Raw genomic sequence first — 25,384 nt, 5'->3', positions numbered from 1 at the left:
CAACCTTTGTCTGAGCCCTCCCAGCATGCAAAGAGGAATCTCTCTGTCTAAGAGGTTTTAAACTTACCATACTTGCTGACATTATGAAGGGGAATATTAACTATAAAACGCATTATATTGGTTAAATATGTAGCGATCGAGTCGCTCGCTAGTCGCACACAAACACCGCCGTAAATACCCATCTCCATGCGCAGGCGATGTCAGAGCGTCCCCTACGCAACCTGAGGGGATGCGTACGCACGGGGGAGTCGGTGCGCGAGCAGCGAGCACGTGCATTGGGGTTAGTACAAGGCATCATAGGTCGCTATATTTTTCGACTTTGACACCCCTAATTGGTCAGGTCCCGTATGACCCAAACACATTTCGTCACCTATACTCACATGTAGCCCATGCACTGTTGGTATCACAGAGAATCACCTATAGGCCTGTGGTCACATGTAGCCCCTGCACTGTTGGCCTGTGGTCACGTGTAGCCCCTGCACTGTTGGCCTGTGGTCACAGGTAGCCCCTGCACTGTTGACCTGTGGTCACGTGTAGCCCCTGCACTGTTGGCCTGTGGTCACGTGTAACCCCTGCACTGTTGACCTGTGGTCACGTGTAGCCCCTGCACTGTTGGCCTGTGGTCACGTGTAGCCCCTGCACTGTGTGACCCCTGCACTGTTGGCCTGCGGTCACATGTAGCCCCTGCACTGTTGGCCTGCGGTCACGTGTAGCCCCTGCACTGTTGGCCTGCGGTCACGTGTAACCCCTGCACTGTTGACCTGCGGTCACGTGTAGCCCCTGCACTGTTTGCCTGCGGTCACGTGTAGCCCCTGCACTGTTGGCCTGCGGTTACAGGTAGCCCCTGCACTGTTGGCCTGCGGTCACGTGTAGCCCATGCACTGTTGGCCTGTGGTCACGTGTAACCCCTGCACTGTTGACCTGCGGTCACGTGTAGCCCCTGCACTGTTGGCCTGCGGTCACGTGTAGCCCCTGCACTGTTGGCCTGCGGTCACAGGTAGCCCCTGCACTGTTGGCCTGCGGTCACGTGTAGCCCATGCACTGTTGGCCTGCGGTCACAGGTAGCCCCTGCACTGTTGGCCTGCGGTCACAGGGCGCACTGTTGGCTTGTGGTCACGTGTAGCCCTGCACTGTTGGCCTGTGGTCACGTGTAGCCCTGCACTGTTGGCCTGTGGTCACGTGTAGCCCCTGCACTGTTGGCCTGTGGTCACGTGTAGCCCCTGCACTGTTGGCCTGTGGTCACGTGTAGCCCCTGCACTGTTGGCCTGTGGTCACGTGTAGCCCCTGCACTGTTGGCCTGTGGTCACGTGTAACCCCTGCACTGTTGGCCTGTGGTCACGTGTAGCCCTGCACTGTTGGCCTGTGGTCACGTGTAGCCCTGCACTGTTGGCCTGTGGTCACGTGTAGCCCCTGCACTGTTGGCCTGTGGTCACGTGTAGCCCTGCACTGTTGGCCTGTGGTCACGTGTAGCCCCTGCACTGTTGGCCTGTGGTCACGTGTAGCCCCTGCACTGTTGGCCTGTGGTCACAGGTAGCCCCTGCACTGTTGGCCTGTGGTCACAGGTAGCCCCTGCACTGTTGGCCTGTGGTCACATGTAGCCCCTGCACTGTTGGCCTGTGGTCACATGTAGCCCCTGCACTGTTGGCCTGTGGTCACATGTAGCCCCTGCACTGTTGGCTTGTGGTCACAGGTAGCCCATGCACTGTTGGCCTGTGGTCACATGTAGCCCTGCACTGTTGGCCTGTGGTCACAGGTAGCCCCTGCACTGTTGGTCTGTGGTCACGTGTAGGCGCTGCACTGTTGGTCTGTGGTCACGTGTAGCCCCTGCACTGTTGGCCTGTGGTCACGTGTAACCACTGCACTGTTGTTATAACCATACTGTTATGTTATCATCATCACTGCACCAGTGCCGCTCACACATTCTCCTCTCATGAATATTAATGTAACTGGCCCCGCCCCTCTCCCTCTAGGCTCCCGGGCCCGCCCCGCTGTCAGCGACGTCACGCTCTCCATACTTGGTGATGGCTGGGAGGCAGCGCTCTGATTGGCGGACGCGGCCGTGCGGTGGGCGTGCTCAGGGAGACGCTGACCCGGATGTTCACTCCTAGGTCCTGAGGAAGTGGAGGCGCCGCCGGGCCTACGGGGCACAGCGACATCGTACCGTCACCGCACCGGAGAGCAGCCCCGCCCACCGGCCCTCACCCACCGCAGCCATGGTAACGGCAGGGGACACCCCACCGGGGGAGGGGGGGAGATACGCGTGCGCCCGTGACGTAACCCGTCCCGGAGACCCGCACCCCTGTATAACGTGCTGTGTGCCTGTGCCCCCGTGTAACGCCCTACTCCCAGCCTCTACCCCTGTATAACACCCTACTCCCAGCCTCTCCCTCTGTATAACACCCTAACTTCATATAACGCCCTGCTCCCAGCCTCTCCCCCTGTATAACACCCTGCTCCCAGCCTCTACCCCTGTATAAAACCCTAACTTCATATAACGCCCTGCTCCCAGCCTCTCCCCCTGTATAACACCCTGCTCCCAGCCTCTACCCCTGTATAAAACCCTAACTTCATATAACGCCCTGCTCCCAGCCTCTCCCCCTGTATAACACCCTGCTCCCAGTCTCTACCCCTGTATAACACCCTGCTCCCAGCCTCTACCCCTGTATAACACCCTGCTCCCAGCCTCTACCCCTGTATAACACCCTACTCCCAGCCTCTACCCCTGTATAACACCCTACTCCCAGCCTCTACCCCTGTATAAAACCCTAACTTCATATAACGCCCTGCTCCCAGCCTCTCCCCCTGTATAACACCCTGCTCCCAGTCTCTACCCCTGTATAACACCCTGCTCCCAGCCTCTACCCCTGTATAACACCCTACTCCCAGCCTCTACCCCTGTATAACACCCTACTCCCAGCCTCTACCCCTGTATAACACCCTAACTTCATATAACGCCCTGCTCCCAGCCTCTCCTCCTGTATAACACCCTGCTCCCAGCCTCTACCCCTGTATAACACCCTGCTCCCAGCCTCTACCCCTGTATAACACCCTGCTCCCAGCCTCTACCCCTGTATAACACCCTACTCCCAGCCTCTACCCCTGTATAACACCCTACTCCCAGCCTCTACCCCTGTATAACACCCTACTCCCAGCCTCTACCCCTGTATAACACCCTACTCCCAGCCTCTACCCCTGTATAACACCCTAACTTCATATAACGCCCTGCTCCCAGCCTCTCCTCCTGTATAACACCCTGCTCCCAGCCTCTACCCCTGTATAACACCCTGCTCCCAGCCTCTACCCCTGTATAACACCCTACTCCCAGCCTCTACCCCTGTATAACACCCTACTCCCAGCCTCTACCCCTGTATAACACCCTAACTTCATATAACGCCCTGCTCCCAGCCTCTCCTCCTGTATAACACCCTGCTCCCAGCCTCTACCCCTGTATAACACCCTGCTCCCAGCCTCTACCCCTGTATAACACCCTAACTTCATATAACACCCTAACTTCATATAACGCCCTGCTCCCAGCCTCTCTCCCTGTATAACACCCTGCTCCCAGCCTCTACCCCTGTATAACACCCTGCTCCCAGCCTCTACCCCTGTATAACACCCTAACTTCATATAACGCCCTGCTCCCAGCCTCTCCCCCTGTATAACACCCTGCTCCCAGCCTCTACCCCTGTATAACACCCTGCTCCCAGCCTCTACCCCTGTATAACACCCTGCTCCCAGCCTCTACCCCTGTATAACACCCTGCTCCCAGCCTCTACCCCTGTATAACACCCTACTCCCAGCCTCTACCCCTGTATAACACCCTACTCCCAGCCTCTCCCTCTGTATAACACCCTACCTTCATATAACGCCCTGCTCCCAGCCCGCCTCTGTATAACACCCTACTCGCTGCCTCTCCCTCTGCATAACACCCTACTCCCAGCCTCTCCCTCTGTATAACACCCTACCTTCATATAACGCCCTGCTCCCAGCCCGCCTCTGTATAACACCCTACTCCCAGCCTCTACCCCTGTATAACACCCTACTCCCAGCCTCTACCCCTGTATAACACCCTACTCCCAGCCTCTCCCTCTGTATAACGCCCTGCTCCCAGCCTCTACCCCTGTATAACACCCTACCTTCATATAACGCCCTGCTCCCAGCCTCTCCCCCTGTATAACACCCTACTCGCTGCCTCTCCCTCTGCATAACACCCTACTCCCAGCCTCTCCCTCTGTATAACACCCTACCTTCATATAACGCCCTGCTCCCAGCCCGCCTCTGTATAACACCCTACTCCCAGCCTCTACCCCTGTATAACACCCTACTCCCAGCCTCTACCCCTGTATAACACCCTACTCCCAGCCTCTCCCTCTGTATAACGCCCTGCTCCCAGCCTCTACCCCTGTATAACACCCTACCTTCATATAACGCCCTGCTCCCAGCCTCTCCCCCTGTATAACACCCTACTCGCTGCCTCTCCCTCTGCATAACACCCTACTCCCAGCCTCTCCCTCTGTATAACACCCTACCTTCATATAACGCCCTGCTCCCAACCCGCCTCTGTATAACTCCCTACTCCCAGCCTCTACCCCTGTATAACACCCTACTCCCAGCCTCTACCCCTGTATAACACCCTACTCCCAGCCTCTACCCCTTTATAACACCCTACTCCCAGCCTCTACCCCGGTATAACTACCTACTTCTATATAACGCCCTGTTCCCAGCCTCTACCTCTGTATAACACACTACTTCTATATAACGCCCTGTTCCCAGCCTCTACCCCTGTATAACACCCTAGTCGCTGTCTCTCCCTCTGTATAACACGCTACTTCTATATAACGCCCTACTCCCAGCCTCTCCCTCTATATAACACCCTACCTTCATATAACGCCCTACTCCCAGCCTCTCCCTCTGTATAACACCCTACTCGCTGCCTCTCCCTCTGTATAACACCCTACTCGCTGCCTCTCCCTCTGTATAACACCCTACTCGCTGCCTCTCCCTCTGCATAACACCCTACTTCTATATAACGCCCTACTCCCAGCCTCTCCCTCTTTAAAACACCCTACCTTCATATAACGCCCTTCTCCCAGCCTCTCCCTCTGTATAACACCCTACCTTCATATAATGCCCTACTCCCAGCCTCTCCCTCTGTATAACGCCCTACCTTCATATAACGCCCTACTCCCAGCCTCTCCCTCTGTATAACACCCTACCTTCGTATAACACCCTACTCCCAGCCTCTACCTCTGTATAACACCCTACCTTCATATAACGCCCTACTCCCAGCCTCTACCCCTGTATAACGCCCTACTCGCTGCCTCTCCCTCTGTATAACACCCTACTTCTATATAACGCCCTACTCCCAGCCTCTACCTCGGTATAACACCCTACCTTCATATAACACCCTACTCCCAGCCTCTACCCCTGTATAATGCCCTACTCGCTGCCTCTCCCTCTGTATAACACCCTACTTCTATATAACGCCCTACTCCTAGCCTCTACCTCTGTACAACACCCTAATAGCTGCTTCTCCCTCTGTATAACACCCTACCTCCATGTAACGCCCTGTTCCCAGCCTCTCCATCTGTATAACACCCTACCTTCATATAACGCCCTACTCCCAGCCTCTACCCCTGTATAACACCCTACTCGCTGCCTCTCCCTCTGTATAACACCCTACTTCTATATAACGCCCTACTCCCAGCCTCTACCTCTGTATAACACCCTAATAGCAGCCTCTCCCTCTGTATAACACCCTACCTCCATGTAACGCCCTGTTCCCAGCCTCTCCCTCTTTATAACACCCTACCTTCATATAACGCCCTACTCCCAGCCTCTACCCCTGTATAACACCCTACTCGCTGCCTCTCCCTCTTTATAACACCCTACTTCTATATAACGCCCTGCTTCCATCCCGCCTCTGTATAACACCCTACTCCCAACCTCTACCCCTGTATAACACCCTACTTGCTGCCTCTCCCTCTGTATAACACCCTACTTCTATATAACGCCCTACTCCCAGCCTCTACCTCTGTATAACACCCAACTAGCTGCCTCTCCCTTTGTATAACACCCTATTTATTGTCTACCTCTGTATAACACCCTGTGTACCTCTATATACTGCCCTATTCCCAGCCTCTACCCCTGTATAACGCTGTGTTCTGTGCCTGTCCTCCCCCCTCCCCCCTCATTGGGACGATCACTATTTGTCGACAGGGTTTCTAGGTTGACATGTTCCATAGGTCTATATGACAAACGGTCGACAAGAGATTTTTGAATGTCCTGTCCACTACCTGTTACTTTCTGCCCAGTACCCCTGCATCCCTCCCTTCTCATCTGTTACTCCCTCTGTAATCTCTCAGCAGCCGTAGCCGGTCCCTGTGTGCAGCTGGATATAATGACCGTATTGTGCCATTGCTAGAACGTCAGGGAGTGTAGAGTGTCCCTGCGGAGCCACCTTTCCTGGCACCGTTATGGTGCCGGCCTAGCCCGCTGAGACGTAAGTTTCCCTGTGTAACTTTAGCCACTGTTCAGGCGTGGCAACAGTGGCCTGGTGAGCTGACACTCAGGAAATTGTGGCTATTCAGGGACACAATGGTGTGATCTAATGTTACATGTGATGAGCCTGTAATAAGTGTGTTTGTGTAGTCCCTTCTCCCCTCCGCGGTCATCCTGGGTGGAGCTGTGCGTCCTGAGAGCCTGGGATTGTGTCCAGGTGTATTCTGCCCTGTCACACTATCTCTGTATATCCTGCAGGCTGCTTGTATAGAGAGTACGGCTTTGTGTAACATAATAGTATCAGTCCGTCACTGTAGATGCGTTCTGTACACTGCCACCCACCCTCGCAGTGAGCTGCAGTGCTGGGTGCAGCTCCTTGTGTATAGAGGCAATGCTTTGTGAGTGCAGCCAGGCCTGGGAAGTTACTCCAGGTAGATCCTGGGATTGCACAATGCTTCTTATGCAGAGCTCAAATCCTTTTATTTGTTTTATTCTGTGTATTTGGGATCCTGTGAGTAGTAGATACTCAGACCTTGAATTGATTGCTTCCTCCTCCACATACCGGAGCTCCTGTAGCGGAGAGCGCTAAGACTCGCCCTGCGACCGGCAGAGTTCACAGGGCGTGCTCACAGCTGTGTTCTGTTGGGGCGGGGTCCGACATCTTGGAGAATTGGCAGTTTGCATTTACAATATAGATCAATATAGTTCCATCTCCAGAACTGTGTCCACATGCCTTGCATTCACCGCCTGCTAAATGTGGACGGGCGGAAACGGAGCCAGCTTTCACTCGCTGGGGGCTCCTGGATCTCATCCGACCAGTGCTCTATGCTGGAAAAGTCCTAGCTGGGCCTGAACCGAGCAGCTGATATTTACATTTCTCTAACGTCGTAAGTGGATGCTGGGGACTCCGTAAGGACCATGGGGAATAGCGGCTCCGCAGGAGACTGGGCACAAAAGTAAAGCTTTAGAACTACCTGGTGTGCACTGGCTCCTCCCCCTATGACCCTCCTCCAAGCCTCAGTTAGATTTTTGTGCCCGAACGAGAAGGGTGCACACTAGGGGCTCTCCTGAGCTGCTTAGTGAAAAGTTTAGTTTTAGGTTTTTTATTTTCAGTGAGACCTGCTGGCAACAGGTTCACTGCATCGAGGGACTAAGGGGAGAAGAAGCGAACTCACCTGCGTGCAGAGTGGATTGGGCTTCTTAGGCTACTGGACATTAGCTCCAGAGGGACGATCACAGGCCCAGCCATGGATGGGTCCCAGAGCCGCGCAGCCGGCTCCCTTACAGAGCCAGAAGACAGAAGAGGTCCGGAAAATCGGCGGCAGAAGACATCCTGTCTTCAACAAGGTAGCGCACAGCACTGCAGCTGTGCGCTATTGCTCTCAGCACACTTCACACTCCGGTCACTGAGGGTGCAGGGCGCTGGGGGGGGGCGCCCTGAGACGCAATAAAAACACCTTGGATGGCAAAAAAAATGCATCACATATAGCTCCTGGGCTATATGGATGAATTTAACCCCTGCCAGAATACATAGAAAAACGGGAGATAAGGCCGCCGATAAGGGGGCGGAGCCTATCTCCTCAGCACACTGGCGCCATTTTCCCTCACAGCTCCGTTGGAGGGAAGCTCCCTGGCTCTCCCCTGCAGTCACTACACTACACAAAGGGTTAAAAAAGAGAGGGGGGGGGCACTAATTACGCGCAGTATTAACTATACAGCAGCTATAAGGGGAAAAACACTTATATAAGGTTATCCCTGTATATATATATATATATATATATATATATATATAGCGCTCTGGTGTGTGCTGGCAAACTCTCCCTCTGTCTCCCCAAAGGGCTAGTGGGGTCCTGTCCTCTATCAGAGCATTCCCTGTGTGTGTGCTGTATGTCGGTACGTTTGTGTCGACATGTATGAGGAGAAAAATGATGTGGAGACGGAGCAGATTGCCTGTAATAGTGATGTCACCCCCTAGGGGGTCGACACCTGAGTGGATGAACTGTTGGAAGGAATTACGTGACAGTGTCAGCTCTGTATAAAAGACAGTGGTTGACATGAGACAGCCGGCTACTCAGCTTGTGCCTGTCCAGACGTCTCATAGGCCGTCAGGGGCTCTAAAGCGCCCGTTACCTCAGATGGCAGATATAGACGCCGACACGGATACTGACTCCAGTGTCGACGGTGAAGAGACAAATGTGACTTCCAGTAGGGCCACACGTTACATGATTGAGGCAATGAAAAATGTTTTACACATTTCTGATAATACGAGTACCACCAAAAAGGGGTATTATGTTCGGTGAGGAAAAACTACCTGTAGTTTTCCTGAATCTGAGAAATTAAATGAGGTGTGTGATGATGCGTGGGTTTCCCCCGATAACAACTGATAATTTCTAAAATGTTATTGGCATTATATCCTTTCCCGCCAGAGGTTAGGGTGCGTTGGGAAACACCCCCTAGGGTGGATAAAGCGCTCACACGCTTGTAAGGGCTCTACCCTCTCCTGAGATGGCCGCCCTTAAGGATCCTGCTGATAGAAAGCAGGAGGGTATCCTGAAATGTATTTACATACATACTGGTGTTATACTGCGACCAGCAATCGCCTCAGCCTGGATGTGCAGTGCTGGGTTGGAGTGGTCGGATTCCCTGACTGAAAATATTGATACCCTAGATAGGGACAGTATATTTTTGCCTATAGAGCATTTAAAAGATGCATTTCTATATATGCGTGATGCACAGCGGAATATTTGCCGACTGGCATCAAGTCTAAGTGCGTTGTCCATTTCTACCAGTAGAGGGTTATGGACACGACAGTGGTCAGGTGATGCGGATTTCAAACGGCATTTGGAAGTATTGCCTTATTAAGGGGAGGAGTTATTTGGGGTCGGTCTTTCAGACCTGGTGGCCACGGCAACAGCTGGGAAATCCACGTTTGTACCCCAGGTCGCCTCTCAACATGAGAAGACGCCGTATTATCAGGCGCAGTCTTTTCGTGGACAAGCGGGCAAAAGGTTCCTCATTTCTGCAGAAATCAGCCAGTTCCCAGGAACAGAAACCCTCTCCCGCCTCTGCCAAGCCCTCAGTATGACGCTGGGGCTTTACAAGCAGAATTAGGCACGGTGGGGGGCCCGTCTCAATGAATTTCAGCGCGCAGTGGGCTCACTCGCAAGTAGACCCCTGGATCCTTCAGGTGATATCTCAGGGGTACAAATTGGAATTCGAGACGTCTCCCCCTCGCCGTTTCCTAAAGTCGGCTTTACCGATGTCTCCTTCTGACAGGGAGACAGTTTTGGAAGCCATTCACAAGCTGTATTCCCAGCAGGTGATAATCAAGGTACCCCTCCTGCAACAGGGAACGGGGTATTATTCCACACTGTTGTGGTACCGAAGCCGGACGGCTCGGTGAGACCGATTCTAAATCTAAAATCTTTGAACACTTACATACAGAGGTTCAAATTCAAGATTGAGTCACTCAGAGCAGTGATTGCGAACCTGGAAGAAGGGGACTACATGATGTCTCGGGACATCAAGGATGCTTACCCTTCTCACCAAGGGTACCTCAGGTTTATGGTACAGAACTGTCACTATCAGTTCAGACACTGCCGTATGGATGGTCCACGGCACCCCGGGTCTTTACCAAGGTAATGGCCAAAATGATGATATTCCTTCGAAGGAAGGGAATTTTAGTTATTACTTACTTGGACGATTCCCTGATAAGGGTAAGATCCAGGGAACAGTTGGAGGTCGGTGTAGCACTATCTCAGGTAGTGTTGCGGCAGCACGATTGGATTCTCAATATTCCAAAATCGCAGCTGGTTCCGACGACTCGTCTTCTGTTCCTAGGGATGATCCTGGACACAGTCCAGAAAAAGGTGTTTCTCCCGGAGGAGAAAGCCAGGGAGTTATCCGAGCTAGTCGGGAACCTCCTAAAACCGAGCCAAGTCTCAGTGCATCAATGCACAAGGGTTCTGGGTAAAATGGTGGCTTCCTACGAAGCAATCCCATTCGGCAGATTCCACGCAAGAACTTTCCAGTGGGACCTGCTGGACAAATGGTCCGGGTCGCATCTTCAGATGCATCAGCGGATAACCCTGTCACAAAGAACAAGGGTGTCCCTCCTGTGGTGGTTGCAGAGTGCTCATCTTCTAGAGGGCCGCAGATTCGGCATTCAGGACTGGGTCCTGGTGACCACGGATGCCAGCCTGCGAGGCTGGGGAGCAGTCACACAGGGAAGCAATTTCCAGGGCTTATGGTCAAGCCTGGAGACATCACTTCACATAAATATCCTGAAGCTAAGGGCCATTTACAAGGCTCTAAGCTTAGCAAGACCTCTGCTTCAAGGTCAGCCGGTGTTGATCCAGTCGGACAACATCACGGCAGTCACCCACGTAAACAGACAGGGTGGCACAAGAAGCAGGAGGGCAATGGCAGAAGCTGCAAGGATTCTTCGCTGGGCGGAAAATCATGTGATAGCACTGTCAGCAATTCCGGGAGTGGACAACTGGGAAGCAGACTTCCTCAGCAGACACGACCTCCACCCGGGAGAGTGGGGACTTCACCCAAAAGTCTTCCACATGATTATAAACCGTTGGGAAAAACTCGACAGGTATTGCGCCAGGTCAAGGGACCCTCAGGCAATAGCTGTAGACGCTCTGGTAACACCGTGGGTGTACCAGTCAGTGTATGTGTTCCCTCATCTGCCTCTCATACCCAAGGTACTGAGATTGATAAGATGGAGAGGAGTAAGCACTATATTCGTGGCTCCGGATTGGCCAAGAAGGACTTGGTAACCGGAACTTCAAGAGATGCTCACGGAGGATCCGTGGCCTCTACCTCTAAGAAGGGACCTGCTCCAGCAAGGACCCTGTCTGTTCCAAGACTTACCGCGGCTGCGTTTGACGGTATGGCGGTTGAACGCCGGATCCTGAAGGAAAAAAAAAAAAAAGGCATTCCGGATGAAGTCATCCCTATCCTGATCAAAGCCAGGAAGGATGTAACCGCAAAACATTATCACCGCATTTGGCGAAAATATGTTGCGTGGTGCGAGGCCAGTAAGGCCCGACGGAGGAAATTCAACTGGGTCGATTCCTACATTTCCTGCAAACAGGAGTGTCTATGGGCCTGAAATTGGGGTCCATTAAGGTTCAAATTTCGGCCCTGTCAATTTTCTTCCAAAAAGAACTAGCTTCAGTCCCTGAAGTTCAGACGTTTGTAAAAGGGGTACTGCATATACAGCCTCCTTTTGTGCCTCCAGTGGCACTTTGGGATCTCAATGTAGTTTTTGGGTTCCAAAAGTCACATTGGTTTGAACCACTTAAATCTGTGGAGTTAAAATATCTCACATGGAAAGTGGTCATGCTGTTGGCCCTGGCTTGGGCCAGGCGCGTGTCAGAATTGGCGGCTTTATCCTGTAAAAGCCTTATCTGATTTTCCATTCGGACAGGGCGGAATTGAGGACTCGTCCTCAGTTTCTCCCTAAGGTGGTTTCAGCGTTTCACCTGAACCAACCTATTGTGGTGCCTGCGGCTACTAGGGACTTGGAGGACTCCAAGTTGCTAGACGTTGTCAGGGCCCTGAAAATATATGTTTCCAGGACGGCTGGAGTCAGAAAATCTGACTCGCTGTTTATCCTGTATGCACCCAACAAGCTGGGTGCTCCTGCTTCTAAGCAGACTATTGCTCGTTGGATTTGTAGTACAATTCAGCTTGCACATTCTGTGGCAGGCCTGCCACAGCCAAAAATCTGTAAATGCCCACTCCACAAGGAAGATGGGCTCATCTTGGGCGGCTGCCCGAGGGGTCTCGGCTTTACAACTTTGCCGAGCAGCTACTTGGTCAGGAGCAAATACGTTTGTAAAATTCTACAAAATTGATACCCTGGCTGAGGAGGACCTGGAGTTCTCTCATTTGGTGCTGCAGAGTCATCCGCACTCTCCCGCCCGTTTGGGAGCTTTGGTATAATCCCCATGGTCCTTACGGAGTCCCCAGCATCCACTTAGGACGTTAGAGAAAATAAGAATTTACTTACCGATAATTCTATTTCTCGTAGTCCGTAGTGGATGCTGGGCGCCCATCCCAAGTGCGGATTGTCTGCAATACTGGTACATAGTTATTGTTACCAAAAAATCGGGTTATTGCTGTAGTGAGCCATCTTTTCTAGAGGCTCCTCTGTTATCATGCTGTTAACTGGGTTTAGATCACGAGTTGTACGGTGTGATTGGTGTGGCTGGTATGAGTCTTACCCGGGATTCAAAATCCTTCCTTATTGTGTACGCTCGTCCGGGCACAGTATCCTAACTGAGGCTTGGAGGAGGGTCATAGGGGGTGGAGCCAGTGCACACCAGGTAGTTCTAAAGCTTTACTTTTGTGCCCAGTCTCCTGCGGAGCCGCTATTCCCCATGGTCCTTACGGAGTCCCCAGCATCCACTACGGACTACGAGAAATAGAATTATCGGTAAGTAAATTCTTATTTTTGTTTGGTTCGTCCAATGGGTGATAAAGGCGTGACGGCGTCATTTCCACATATACTTTAAAAATTGCATTTGCCATGTATAGAGTGTCGGCGCTTGCCTCTAGGGGGGCGTTTTAGTTCCCCCAGCTGGTGGGAATTGTTAGAATTGTCCCTTTCTTGCTGTTTCTGTTCCTCTCCTGTACCGTTTTGTCTCTCAGTAGTTGGTAAAGGTTGCAGGAAGTTTACTGAATCATCCTATATTGTTTCATAATCTCATTTGCATGATCACGAAAGAAAACCACATCTAGGTTCCTCTTCCTCCCTGTGGTGGTTTGACCACTGGCGGGGCCTCTACCCAGGGTGCACAGTGCATACCAGCCCATGAATTTGGGTGAGTTCCAGGAGGGCTGAAATCATTTTTCATTCATACTCCCGACCTGCAAAATTATACCCCCCTGCCTATTTCATCACTTTGGTGTAATGGTGATTTTATCAGAATAAAACCAAATTCTGCTCAGTCTGAAGATTAATGGGAGGAACTCCATTCTAAGCGCACGTAGCAGCCATTTGCAGTACATGACATGACATGTTTTCCAGCTCTCCTCAGCGGAGTGTAATGGGAAACATGCGCTCTGTGGATATACACAATGTGCGGTTTCTGCGACACACATTACGTCTATTGGAGTAAATTGAATTCCCACCCTGGTGAAATGGATTTTGGGGTTACTGGTTTGGGGGGCGCACAGATCTTCTCAGTTTATAAAGTGCTCCTGAATGTGATTGAAGTGACAGGTAACAGAAGTGACTCCGGCCCATACATGTGCTTTACAGGCAGGCGGAAAAAATGATTGAGTAAAGTGGTGTCTATACACAGGGTGTGTAATTTTGTGTCTGGTTGCCTTGAAGTGTTTCACTTGTAAATATCAGTTTCATTTGTGACCTGGGTCTAATCTGGGTCAACGTGAAGAAATCGCAGGGACTTCCAAGTAATTGTTATCGTCTCTTCTAATTAGGTCAGGGCTTTGTCGTTCTGTGCGTTAGAGAGATTTCCCCTTTGTGTAGATCTGCAGAAGTGTATGTATAAGATGTAAGTAAATAACGTTATGACACAACGCAGTTTGTGTGTATATAGGCGCTAATTCAAGTTGAATCGCAATCCATTTGGAATTATTGCGTTTGCCCAGTGGGCGCATGCGCCGTTGCCGTCCTGCGTGTGCGCCCGCACTTTCTACGGGCTTCCCGCAGAAAAGTGAATCGCCTCTGCCTGTCAATCAGGGGGCGTGATCGTGGCGGCTGCGTGATGTCGCATGCAGCCGCCGCGATCGAGAACCTGGCGGTGGGCCTCCTGCAGGTGCAGTTGAGCAGAAATTGTGATGCGTTCGCAATTTCGGCTTGTTGAAGGGGGGGGCGGCGGTCAGCATGCTGGCCCGGCCTTGCCCTGTGATGGGCGGCCCCCCAGCTTGCAATCCTTACTGAATTAGGCCCCTAAACCGCACAGCTTGGCAGTGATGCAATAGGTTTATGGCTCAAGTGGATCTTGAGTGGCGTTTATTATTTATTACCAGTTGTTTGTGGCGTTTATGCCGCATGTTCCACAAACGGCAGCGAAATATCTCAGCGTGCCTTGCCACAGTTTTGCTATTAGGGAACGTTGAAACTCTGGCAGGGCATGCTGGGATGTGTAGTTCCACAGCAGCCGGAGAGCCACAGGTAGGGTGTTCTGTGGTTTGAGGTTTGGCTGCAGGATAATCTGTTACAGTATTTTAGTGGCAGAAGATCACTGAATACAGCATCCTGTACAAGTCACACATTGACAAGTGACACATTTCTTACCCTAACAAAAGCGAAATAAACCTAAAAATAAAAAAATATGTTACAGAGATACTTATACGTTCCACATTCCTCCATATTGGCCCTTTGTTATATTGCTTTTTAATGACTGTGTGCCCAGGTATAATTAGATTCCATTACAGCCCTGTCGTGGGATAACTGCTATACACTAATGCTTTTATTTATCAATGAGTGATACATTTCACTGTGAGTGATAAATTACACCAGCCAATCAGCTCCTAACTGTCATTTTTCAAACCCAGCCTGTGACACGGAAGTTAGGATCTGATTGGCTGGTGCAATTTATCACTCACAGTGAAATATATCACTCATTGGGGTCAATTCTATTCGGCAACTAAAGAATAGCGCCGGGAATTAGCTCCCGACGCTATTCAATTCAGCGAAAGTTAAGTCGGCGATGTCCCGTTCTCGCCGACTTAACAGGTAGTTTTGTCGGGAGAACGGGCATTCTCCGACTTAACTACCCGGCGCGAGGCTGATTCCCGACAGAATCAGCCTCGCGCCGGCCGCGAGGCAGCACTTTTGTCGGGTTTCTTCTCTCATCCCCCGGGGATGAGAGAAGAATTCCCGACAATTGCGGGCAACTAGTAGCAGAATTGAATAGCGTTGGGAGCTAATTCCCGGCGCTATTCTTTAGTTGCCGAATAGAATTGACCCCATTGATAAATAAGGGCATAACTTTGCCCATGTAATTCTGTGACCTGACCCGGGGCGCTGAACTGCTGCATCTGTCCAAGGCGACCAACCGTGCCTGTGATTTGAATTAAATTACGTTTCTATGTTTGGGTCCAGTACATTAAAGTATGAATGTCTGTGCAAACGACTATGGGACCACCAGGTTGGCGTTGCCTTTTAAATGATTGCAACTTTAAAGATGTGGGCAGACTCTCTGGAAACGCACCCGCGTTTGCATCTCGCAGCCTATTAGATAAGCCCCTATATGTAGTTATAAGGGAGGGCAGAGTTCTGCAATAGTCATGTGATTCTGCCATCCTCTTACCCCTGTAACTTCTTCAGTTAGCTATATTGAGAATGAATGACACTTGCAGGGTATAGCCTCGCCCCCCCCTGCCACACACGCGCTGACCCGGCCTCTTCGCCAAAGGCCAGGGAAACAGGATCCTCACGGGTCACCACTGAATGTAGGTGGTCACACTGGATGAGATTCCCCCTGAACTGGTTGTGCCTTGTTAGGGCGGTTGGAAAACGGACAAGCTGAGGTCGACTGTTGCTTTGGGGGCCACACGGTCTGCGCTATTGCGCCACTTCCCTGCATTAAGCTGTAATATCACCAATCCTATACTTGGTTCTTGGTTTAATAAAACTATTGGTAGATACTGACAACCTGCTGCAATATCAACGACCTACCAGAAACGGCTGCGCCACCATAACTGATCGCTGTTAGATCTGGTAACTTGGCGTTTTTACCTTACCATTTGGTAAGTGGTTTATACCCTGTGCTTGCCCACGTGTAGCGTTCACTGCCTGGAGAACAGGACGGCATTGTGTTAATTATGAACCATTGACTTGGCCTGGCAGGAGGTTGAATGTACTTGTGTGAGGCAATGTTGTCCTTAGAGCAGCCATTTTGTTTAGTACACAGCGGGAGGGGGGGGGGATTCAATTGCTTTGGGCACCTGTAGCTCCCATCTAATTTGTCCGAGTGTATTGGGCGCCCTGATGTGCAAACAGTAATTCATCCAAAGGAGGGATTTTGGAATGGGAGAATCTGCTGTGTATGCAAGTGATCCGTGCACTTCGCACAATTGAATAGCTCCCATCACTGTAGATGGTTGCTACAGGCACCCAAAACAATTGATTCACCCCATAGAGCTTAAAGCTGACCCTGTCTCAGACTGAGTTCTGATGGTTTCCTTTCTAATAATCCTCTTCATGTCTGAGTAGATGTTCTGGAGCGTAATGTTTGTGAATAACACTGGGTAATACTTCTGATCACTGCCCCATATTTAATATTTGCAGTTTTGAGGCTCCCTCTGGCCTGGCGTCCCTCGCTGAGTCCCATGCGTTACATGGATCAGTCAGATCAATGCGACGGACCTGGCTGGGGATTCACGGAAGCTGCACATTCTCCCGCATTAGTACTTTTACATATGTGGTAACTCTATACCCGTGTGTCTCCTGTCAGTGACTCTCCTGGTGCGCTCGTTCTGACACGGCCTCTAAATAGAAAACTTACCTAAATAGTTGTGTTGGTGAAGATCAGAGCGCAGGGCCTGCCTTGCGTGCCGCCTACCGTATATCGCACAGACGCCATAGCGCGTTGCATAAATGCCGTATAGAAGCTCATTACCATTGCATCTTGCGCAGTTTCTTTCTCCATGGTGTGACATAAGCTGCTCTTACCTGGGGTTTCAGGACGACCCCTCGGGGACACGTGGCGCTCTTGCGGCTGCATGCTGTTGTCGTGCTGAGGTAGACTTAGCGTTGCTTGCTTTCCTTGTACCATACATCTCGCCGCCTTACTGTAAGAGAGACCTTTAATAAAAATGCATCTGTGTGACCCATCTGCCACACGTGTAACGGGGCGAGTCCTCCGCTCCTGACAAGGGATTTGGGAGGTGTTATGGCTGCTTGTGACAAGCCCTCAAAATTGGTAGTTACAATCCTTCTGTCTGCCGACACAGTCGACCATAATGAAAATACTAGTAGTAAATGTGTCATTGCCTATTACTGTGTAAAGGGAGCAGGTTCCATACCCCCATTCCCCCCCCCCCCCCCCCGCTGCCCCGCCCCTCTTATCCTGCGGAACCCGTGATTTGGCTTTAAGGACCGACAACCAGAGAATACTCACTCAACAATGGCTGCTGGTCATGACTTGTTTCTACAACCCCCCCCATACGCACCTTTTGTGTCATCTCATCCTTATTCCTTTTATACTTAAACCCTTAAATCCTGAACCCCCTCCCTATAGCTGAATAATAAGACGCAGCAGTGCTTGCTTTGTAATTTATTATTATTTATATTCTGAGCAGAGTCCCTGCAAAGTGCAAGGCTCCATCCCCACCTAGGGACTCTGCAGTATATAATGTCGTGCAGAGTACGGATTGACCAATAGTCACTTATTTATGTACGGTAGACCTGGCTAACCTATGGCTCTCCAGCTGCTGTGAAACTACACATCCCAGCATGCCCTGCCACAGTTTTGCTGCTAGGGAATGCTAAAGCTGTGGCAGGGCATGCTGGGATGTGTAGTTTCACTACAGCTGGCGAGCCACAGGTTGGCCATGCCTGATGTACGGGGAACTCATTTTTTATTATTACAGAGTATTAAAGACTCTGCCTGCGTCAGTTGTGAGGTTTTGCACGTGTCGGTGGCAGGGTTGTGTTCTGTCCACTTTCTCTTTGATGAAATGTACTGTAGAGTTCTAATCCCTTTGGTGACAGTTTCTGATAATGTCACCAGAGGTTCTCCCAGCTATAGGTTAGGCCGTTCCCTCCAGCAGAATGTGTGAGACTTACTGTGCGGTAACTGGTTTCACAGTGTGTGTGTGTGTGCTTGGTAATGGTGCTTACACACCGGGTGATATTACAAACGATATCGCTCACTTTCACCCTTCTGAGCATATTGTTTGTAATACTGTATCGCCCTGTGTGTATGCACTATATCGTTAAACGATGCACGCTCCCACGGGTCATTAACGATATCGCCGTCGTCTGTGTATGCTGCTTAATTTGGGTTATATCGTCCAAAACGGCATGTTCGGGCCTGCGGCAGGATGACGATATCTAGTGTTCACTCTAGACCACAGGTTCTCAAACTTGGTCCTCAGGACCCCACACAGTGCATGTTTTGCAGGTAACCCAGCAGGGGTGCACAGGTGTATTAATTACTCACTGACATGTTTTAAAAGGTTCACAGGTTGAGTTAATTATTTAAATTGTGATGCTGTGAAGAGACCTGCAAAACATGCACCGTATGGGGTCCTGAGGGCCGAGTTTGAGAACCTATGCTCTAGACTTTGGGCAGGGCACTGGACTGTGAGGGGCACAAGCATGTGCGCGCGGGGTGAAAAGGGGGTGTGACCACGCAAAATAGGGGGCGTGGTCATTTTTCAACATAAAAATGGGCGGTTCAGCCCACAGATGTTAAAACGGGGCGTGGGCGGCCGGCGGCGTCACTGTTGGGGGCGTGCCTAGCACCTACGGAGGTGCTGGGCTTCCCCCAAGCTCTCTCACAGCGTGAATGGATGCCGCGCATGCGCACGGCATCTTTACACGCTGGGACGGCAGGAAGCGGGCGGCTGTTCTAGCAGGGCGCCGCAGAAAGGGCAGGGCGGATTTTGCCCTTAAAAAATCGGGCAGGGCGCGGCGCCCTGCTAAAACAGCCTAGCGTGAACACTAATATCGTTCAGTGTGCACGCACTATATTATCTGCCCGTGAGTCAAGGGAAAACACTAGGTGATGTGGCTCATGGAACGTATCACCTAGTGCAGTGGTTCCCAACCTCTGTCCTCAAGTACCCTCAACAGGTCATGTTTTCCAGGTCACCTAGCAGTTGAACAGGTGTATTTATTACTCACTGACACATTTTAAAAGACCCACAGGTAGAGCAAATTATTTCACTTGCAATCCTGTGAGGAGACCTGGAAAACATGAACTGTTGGGGGTACTTGACCGAGGTTGGGAAACACTGACCTAGTGTGTACCCACCACAAGACTGACACGGGGGCTCTGGGTAAAGATAAACTACTGTATTGTAGGAGGGTGACAATGGGCAACAGGATGGGTTTGGGGGAATGTATTGTCATGTAAGCGTTTTTCAGTCTCTGGTTTTCCTACGGGAAAAACATTTATTATGACACAAGACCTTACACCGTTCGTGTGGGGAGTCAGGAGAAGCGTTGTGAGTGTGGGGTGCCCCTGGGGAGCAGCCGAGCGTCAATAGGGTGGCCTGCTCCCTGTGTGCCCACGCGCAGGGTCCAGTGAGCGGGAAGACGGCAGCCTCGTGCGCAGTCTGCTTCTGCTTGCCCAGACAGGGCAGCGGGTAATATCCCATAGGCTGGTATTGTCAGTGAGCAGCCGCCTGTCGGAGAACCCAGTACTGCAGAGGACAACCTTTTCCTCCACTCCTAGAGGTGACAGCATCTCGGGTCTCCTGGAACCTGTACCGGCTTCCGATGAGACATAGGTTATTGTTATCTCAGTGATCACAGGCCGCTGAGAGAGAGGATATAATCAGTATCGGCCCCTGCCCGCTGAGTGGGAGAGGGTAAGTGTTTGTGCAGGTGTGGAGACCGGGTGTTCTCTGCACAGGTCCGGGTATCCTGAGCCAGTGTCTGGCTTTGTGATGTGACTCTGCAGTGCGTTGCCTGTCCCTCCGACCACTGAGTCCCAGGAATGTACAGTAAGCTCCAGCATCACATGAACACACAGAGTGCTGCGGTGTGTAATAGCACATGGCCTTTCTGGCTTGCCGGAGAGATCTGAGGCTGCATATATCACGAGGCATCAAATGATGGTCCTATTTATCCTATTATTCCCAGCGGAGGGAGCTGCGCAGCCTAAATGAATAATACATTTATATGCCTGACTCTTAGCGGCAACCGTGTTGTCTCTTTCCAGTGCTCGCCCTTTAATAAGCTCCCTATATTGTGCGTTGGAATGTGCTCACGACGTTGGTGCTTAATGTCCTGCTTTCTGTCTGTTGCATTGGTTTGTGTGTGGCTGGTCCTGCACTGGGCCTGGGCAGCCTGAGTTATACAGACCTGGCATACGTGTGCAGGGGAGAGTAGACTCTGGCGGTGTGCCGTCCCGGGTAAGAGACACTCAGGCCAGGTCTCCACATACCAGGGACCTGTCGCCTCTCAGCTTTCACTGCTTACCAGAGCATGGAGCGACAACCTGACACCCGGCTCTGTGCCTGGCATTCCCTGCGTCAGCGCATTCCAGTGCCGCATGGATTCCCTGTCTAGTGCCGTCTTTAAGCAAACGCTTATTCTAGGATTCCTGTAGCCTTCTACTTCATTTCACAGAAGTCAGGGTTCCTGCCGGCAGGGCTGGCGATGTAAACGCACTTTCTGCTGCCGGCAGGGCTGGCGATGTAAACGCACTTTCTGCTGCCGGCTGGGCTGGCGATGTAAACGCACTTTCTGCTGCCGGCAGGGCTGGCGATGTAAACGCACTTTCTGCTCCGTGGTTAGCGTGAAGTCGCTTTCTGTCCTGCTAAGTGTCTGATACGTTACCCTGACTGTTGTGTAACTGTGTATTCCTGTAGCGCCAGCAAACTCTGACGCACTTTGGGCCTAATTCAGATCTGATCGCAACAGCAACATTTTTCTATAATGGGCAAAACCATGTGCACTGCAGGTGGGGCAGATGTAACATGTGCAGAGAGAGTTAGATTTGGGTGGGGTGTGTTCAAACTGAAATCTAATTTGCAGTGTAAAAATAAAGCAGCCAGTATTTACCCTGCACAGAAACAATATAACCCTCCCAAATCTACCTCTCTCTGCACATGTTACATCTGCCCCACCTGCAGTGCACATGTTAACAAATTTGCTGCTGCGATCAGGTCTGAATTACCCCCTTTATTACTTGGAACAAACGCGGTCATAAAACAAGTATGTAACAAAAGGTGATACACGTGATCCGTGTGGTAGCTGTATAGTTTATTAGCTTTATAACAGCGTTACAAGAATTGCGCTACCATATATCTGCAGATAAGAGAATCATTTTTATGAACTTGTCGTCGTCATCATCCAATGCCTGCCTGTTGGGATTCCCTCCTACTTAGCTTAAGACTTAATCGTCGTTAGCGTTGGTAGGGTAAGCTTGTCGGCACTGTGACACCCAGAGGGGCTATTATAACTGCACGCCACTGGGATCGGATCTGAGGCCTACTTGCTCTATGGGTATGTAGACTTATGTCGGCATTTGGAATGTTGACCTACTCGGTAAGCTGGTAGCAGACTCTACCTTGACCACTGTCCTCTCCAGGCTGCTTCCTCTCCATCGTACCTGCCATCTGACTGACTGCAATCTGATAATTACCGGTATTGCTGCCGTTTGTGGCCGCATTTGTCTAAATATGAGAGCATACTGGCTGTTTATAATGTAGCGGTTATGGGCAGCTCAACGTCAGCCGCTGACCGATCGTTGGTCGGAGGCGGGGTTTCCTGCAGAATGCGCAGGGGTTACATCGGCGCCTGTGAGGTTGTATTATCAGTGACCATTGTGGATTCTACATTGGCTGCTTTGCAAACTTTGTACGTTGCAACAGCGTATGGCAGTTACACCGGCATAAAGAGATGCGTTCTAGTAACCTCCCCGTAATACAAGGTTAATTTCATGCCATGAAGTCCACATCTTCCATGGTGAGGTCTAAGTGACCTTTTGCACCTTCCGGGCTGTGTCTGGTTTTTAGCACTGCTGCGCGCAGTATATATATCTATATATATCTATAGCCGCAGGATCGCAGATTATAAAGCGTAGTTCCACCCGGAGTATATTAGATCCTTCTATCACGTTTTGCGCGTGAGCGGCGCGGGGAGGATTCATACACTTGTATTGGCCTCTTGACGAGTGGCCGGTGAAGGTAGAGAGATTGTGACTTAGGGGTCTATTCATGAAACAGTGAAAGGTAGGAGGCTGAATTCCTGACTACGTCTGTCCGTCTTCGCAGTGTTACTCAGGAACCAGCTGAGCGCCATCAATCTGCATTATACAGAGCTATACTCCTGCACCGGGCACCAAGTAGCCGTGAGGCCTAGATCGCTGTTCTCTGCTTCTGTGCCCATCCCTGGCTCCTAATGCCCACTCATGTACATGTTCTGTAAACCAGGTGCCAATCAGTGGCGCAGTTACTGATTGTGACTCAGCGAAGGTTCCATGTAGGTAACGTGTAGGAACCTGCGTGTGTTACCGTGCGGTAATGGAACCAATCCCCAGGAAGAGGTGTTAGCGTGTCCCTGGCTCCCTCTGCTCTCTCCGTGTCCTCTGACCTCTCTATACACCGCGTCTATGGGGAAACTGATAAGCCAGTTTGGGATTTTAATATCGTGTGTACAACACCCAGATTTATGTGCCGTACCCAAGCGTTGGCCATCTGTGATCACTGCGTTACTGCCTGTCTGACCCTTCATCTGGGATGTCCTCTCGTCACCTCAAACTCAAGCTTCCACAAACTGAGCTATTCATTCTACTCACAGCCGACACAAGCTGCCTACCTGACATCTGTTTCCGTCACAAGCGACAACGAGCGCTACTGGACATCTGTAGATCTGAGATGATGCGCGCTTCCGCTCTAGCTCGCTGCTCAAATCTGCCCTTTGTTCCCCACACCCAGTCTGTATCCAAATCCTGTTGCGTACATCTGGGGAACATCTTCATCAGAACTTGTCCTGACTGCACCAGTTAGTCTCCTTTCTCTCACTTAGGGGTCAGTTCAATTTGCCGACAGTTAAATAGTGCCGGGAATTAGCTCCTGGCGCTATTCAATTCTGCTCAATGTTAAGTCGGCGAATGTCCGTTCTCCCGGTTGATTTGTCGGGAGAACGGGCATTCTCCGATTTAACTGCATGGCGCGATGCTGATTCCCGACAGAATCAGCCTCGCGCCGACCGCTTGCCAGCACTTTTGTTGAATTTCTGCTCTCACCCGCCCGGGGGTACGAGAAGGAATCCTGACAATTAAGTGTCACATGGCGCTGTTTTGAATAGCGCCGGGAGCTAATTCCTGGCGCTATTCAACTGTCTGCAAATTGAATTGACCCCAAAGAGTTAGATGCAAATAGCGCGAAGTACGCGCTTCTGGAAATTCGTTTAAGCGTTCATATGCCAGACTGTGCGCTTATTTATTTATTAACAGTTTCTTATATAGCGCAGCAAATTCCGTTGCGCTTTACAACCGGACACATTGATACGACAAAACTGGGTAATAACAGACAGTCAGAGGTAGGAGGCCCTGCTGGCAAGCTTACAAGCTATGGGATGGAGCTGAACTGAGCAAAGACACGGCAGAAACACGGCAAGGCGCGATATTCACACAGGCGCACGTTTAGCTCTGCATCTGACATAACGCCGCCCGCTGTTTTGCTCGGTCTGGACTTACGGTTTTGCTTTTTTGCCTTTACCAAATGTTTCTACTATTCAGAAAACATAGTAAAACTGTTTTAATGTCTCCCTGCTGATCGCCTCCGCTCTGCCGACACCTGCGTCGTCCTAACACGCGTGTTACCTGCTCCCATTCATAGTTACAGGGCTCCTCAGGCTGCAACCACCCCTAAACACCCAAGCATTCCTAGAAAACTCACTCTTTCAGGCAGCTTGTTAACCCCTTCCTACTTTCCATAACTAACCCCCTCTATGGCTGCAAAACTTCTGTTTATACTTACACAACCAACTTTACCCCAAACGAACACTGATGTGTGTCCGGCAGTACAGTAATCCCTTTCCATTGCAGTATACAATTCATGGTGCTGATCTCAATATACCCAGTGCTGCTTGTCCTATAGATTGCAAGCTCGTGTGCAGCGCCCTCTTATGGGTGGTCATTCCGAGTTGATTGCACGCTAGCAGTTTTTAGCAGCCGTGCAAACGCTATGCCGCCGCCCACTGGGAGTGTATTTTAGCTTAGCAGAAGTGCGAACGAAAGGATCGAAGAGCGGCTATAAAGTTTTTTTTGTGCAGTTTTAAAGTAGCTCAGCGCTTGCGATCACTTCAGACTGTTCAGTTCCTGTTTTGACGTCACGAACAAGCCCTGCGTTCGCCCAGCCACGCCTGCGTTTTTCCTGGCATAGAAAAAAAACATTTGTTTCCCCCAGCACCCTGAATGATAACAGTAACTAGATGTAAATCCCACATAATAGAATTCAGAGATCTTCGTTACACATATTTGCGCAAATGTGTTGTTAAGCCCCAAAGCCGCATCAAGGCGTCTCTGTATATTTGGGGTCCCTAGCGCTATATCTAGGTGCAGGGTGTGACACCCCAAAACACCAGCATAAGCCAGAAAGCCCAGCGTAGCATACCAGTGAAAAAACTATAGTGTTAATAAATGAGTATTTAAGAAGCCGAAGCTATAGAGAGGGTGATACAAACATGAAATGTAATTAAAATAGAGAAATAGTGTTAAAAAATTAATAAGTGAAAAGTGTTAATAGAATGTAAAGGTATGCCACACTAAGGCCATCCAGCTCAGCCAGTCCAGAGGCACCACACCTCACACCTCCATTACCCCAATCTGGGTCTAAGATTAACCAGCAAGGAGCCACATGATAATGGCTCCTTACTACAATATGTCTAAGCTAAGAGCTACCTACCTTGGAGCAACCCCATAATGCTCCATGTGGCATGTCAGGGCCTGCACCTCCTCCTAATGCAGGAACCTCTCTGCCTCTCACAACAAACATATATAATGGTAGATGCTCAATTAGCTTAGTGATATCATTCAGGTGCTCAAAAGGCATTTGTTTCCCCCAGCACCCTGAATGATAACCGTAACCAGATATAAATTCCACATAACAGAATTCAGAGATCTTCGTTACACATATTTGCGCAAATGTGTTGTTAAGCCCCAAAGCCGCATCAAGGCGTCTCTGTATATTTGGGGTCCCTAGCGCTATA

The 25,384-nt window shown here is 50.7% G+C and overlaps 1 protein-coding gene across 2 annotated transcripts in view; it reads left to right on the top strand.

The window, feature by feature from the left end:
• The first annotated feature begins 2,076 nt into the window (after positions 1 to 2,076).
• The window catches only part of CAPZB (capping actin protein of muscle Z-line subunit beta), a 55,852-nt gene continuing 32,544 nt past the window's right edge, over positions 2,077 to 25,384 (top strand). For both annotated transcript variants that reach the window (XM_063942138.1, XM_063942137.1), the window contains exon 1: positions 2,077 to 2,216. In XM_063942138.1, the coding sequence (XP_063798208.1) occupies positions 2,214 to 2,216 (3 nt within the window). In that variant the 5' untranslated portion in view covers positions 2,077 to 2,213. The remainder of the gene's footprint in view (positions 2,217 to 25,384) is intronic.

This window comes from Pseudophryne corroboree, chromosome 10 (assembly GCF_028390025.1).
Source record: "Pseudophryne corroboree isolate aPseCor3 chromosome 10, aPseCor3.hap2, whole genome shotgun sequence".
NCBI classification, from domain to species: domain Eukaryota; kingdom Metazoa; phylum Chordata; class Amphibia; order Anura; family Myobatrachidae; genus Pseudophryne; species Pseudophryne corroboree.
This window is presented reverse-complemented; position numbering and strand designations above follow the sequence as displayed.